This window comes from Pundamilia nyererei, unplaced genomic scaffold (assembly GCF_000239375.1).
Source record: "Pundamilia nyererei isolate P.nyererei 1_Seehausen unplaced genomic scaffold, PunNye1.0 scaffold00228, whole genome shotgun sequence".
NCBI classification, from domain to species: Eukaryota; Metazoa; Chordata; class Actinopteri; order Cichliformes; family Cichlidae; genus Pundamilia; species Pundamilia nyererei.
The window spans coordinates 143,458-145,299 of NW_005187629.1; the positions used below are offsets into that span (position 1 = coordinate 143,458).

The 1,842-nt window shown below is 46.5% G+C and overlaps 1 protein-coding gene across 1 annotated transcript in view; it reads left to right on the plus strand.

Annotated features, from left to right (window-relative positions):
* hhex (hematopoietically expressed homeobox) overlaps window positions 1-1,822 on the plus strand; it is a 7,403-nt gene extending 5,581 nt beyond the window's left edge. Inside the window, exons 2-4 of the mRNA XM_005748726.2 lie at window positions 523-701; window positions 1,171-1,221; window positions 1,318-1,822. Coding sequence (XP_005748783.1) covers window positions 523-701; window positions 1,171-1,221; window positions 1,318-1,566 — 479 coding nt within the window. The 3' untranslated portion in view covers window positions 1,567-1,822. The remainder of the gene's footprint in view (window positions 1-522; window positions 702-1,170; window positions 1,222-1,317) is intronic.
* Window positions 1,823-1,842: the final 20 nt, after the last annotated feature.

The window sequence follows — 1,842 nt, forward strand, 5'->3', positions numbered from 1 at the left end:
CATAAATCCAAATAATAGTTATCCAATAATTAATCCTGAAAAATAATAAACTCTCAAACTTTTCCACATTGGAGTCCGCAGCTGTCTGGTGACCGGGAGAGGCCACAGAGTCTAAAACACGTCTTCTCTCTGTGACCGAATAGTTCGATTTTTCGATGTCTCTGCACTGCGCATGTCTGCGTATAGGCTGTGCCGTCAGCTCCGGAGCTTTTAATGAAAATGTTTGAAATGTGTTGTCTTATATTTTCATGTGGATAAAATTCACTCTTCGCAAGAGTTCAAACGCGTGAATGTGAGTGAAAATGCCGTCAGTGGGCCTAATATAACACAGTACAAATGTACCGTGTTTCTGTCGCGCACTAGCGTGTTTTGTTAATTCGTTTCATGTCAGATGGCAGCAGGAAGGTTTATATGCTGTAGCTTCTTTTTCGACAGCGGGCACGTTTGTCACAGCCAGAAATAAATATTTCGTTTTATTTCATGTATTTCAAACACGGTGCATTCTGTGGGATCTCTCCACAGGGAAGCCTCTGCTGTGGACGCCGTTCATCCAGCGGCCCTTACATAAGAGAAAAGGCGGCCAGGTGCGCTTCTCCAACGACCAGACCATCGAGCTGGAGAAGAAGTTTGAGACACAGAAGTACCTGTCACCTCCAGAGAGGAAACGCCTGGCCAAGATGCTGCAGCTCAGCGAGAGACAGGTGAGCGGAGCCCGGTCTGGCTCACACACATGTGCCGTAATGGCTGTTTGGAAGGATCTCCGGAGGATCGGCCGCAATTTTCGATGAAACACTTTTATACATTTATTTATTCCGTTTTTGAAATGTAGCATAACACTAGATTTTGCTACTTTATTACTAGAAAGCTATTTACTGGCTGCGAATGGTTGGAATTTGTAGCGAATTACCTGTGTGTGTGTGTGTGTGTGTGTGTGTGTGTGTGTGTGTGTGTGTGTGTGTAATATTTGTGCTGCGTGCTGATTTGATTCAATGTGGCCTTGATCCAAAATGAATTTAAACCGCTTCCACGTGAACAGCGGACAAACCGAATTTTTAATTGACGCCAGAAATCTTACGGACGAGTTTGCGCATAAGAAACATCCTTTCAGAGTTTTAATATTTAAAGAAGGAAGATCATTCATTTCTTTCTTTTTTGAACATTTCCTTTCAGGTTAAAACCTGGTTCCAAAATCGACGTGCGAAGTGGCGAAGACTAAAACAGGTGAGCAGCGGTGACTGATGTCGCCCTACCTTCCTTTCACTCCTCACTAAAATACACTCGTACCGTCTCCTAATCCACGGGGTTCGCTTTCACCAGGAGAATCCTAAGAGGGAGGTGGAGGATAACAGTTCCAGAGGTAAGAAAGGAGATGAGATGATAGAGGCTGCCGGAATCCAGAACCAGGAGCAGAGGCAGCCAGGCTCGGCCCCCGAGTTGGCGCAAGCGGGACACTGTGTGTCCCGACAGCAGGCCCACACAGAGCTGGACTCTGACGTGTCAGACGACACAGACCAAGAACTGGACATAGAGGACGACGAGGACTTCACACTAAACCCCCAGTTCTGAAACACAGGCTCCATAAAGATCTGCCTCAGACACTGAAGCTCTCATGCGTCGCTGTAACTCCTTCCTCCTCCTCCTCCTCCTCCTCCTCCAGCCTGGTGACTTGCAGATTGATAGACTGGTTCCGGATGTAATACTAAGACAAGTCAGCCCCTCAAACCCGAGTGCCTTTCATCAGAACTGTCTTCTTTGTTGAACCTGTGTACATATGCGTAATGTTCTGTGTGTGTGTGTGTGTGTGTGTGTGTGTGTGTGTGTGTGTGTGTGTGTGTGTGTGTG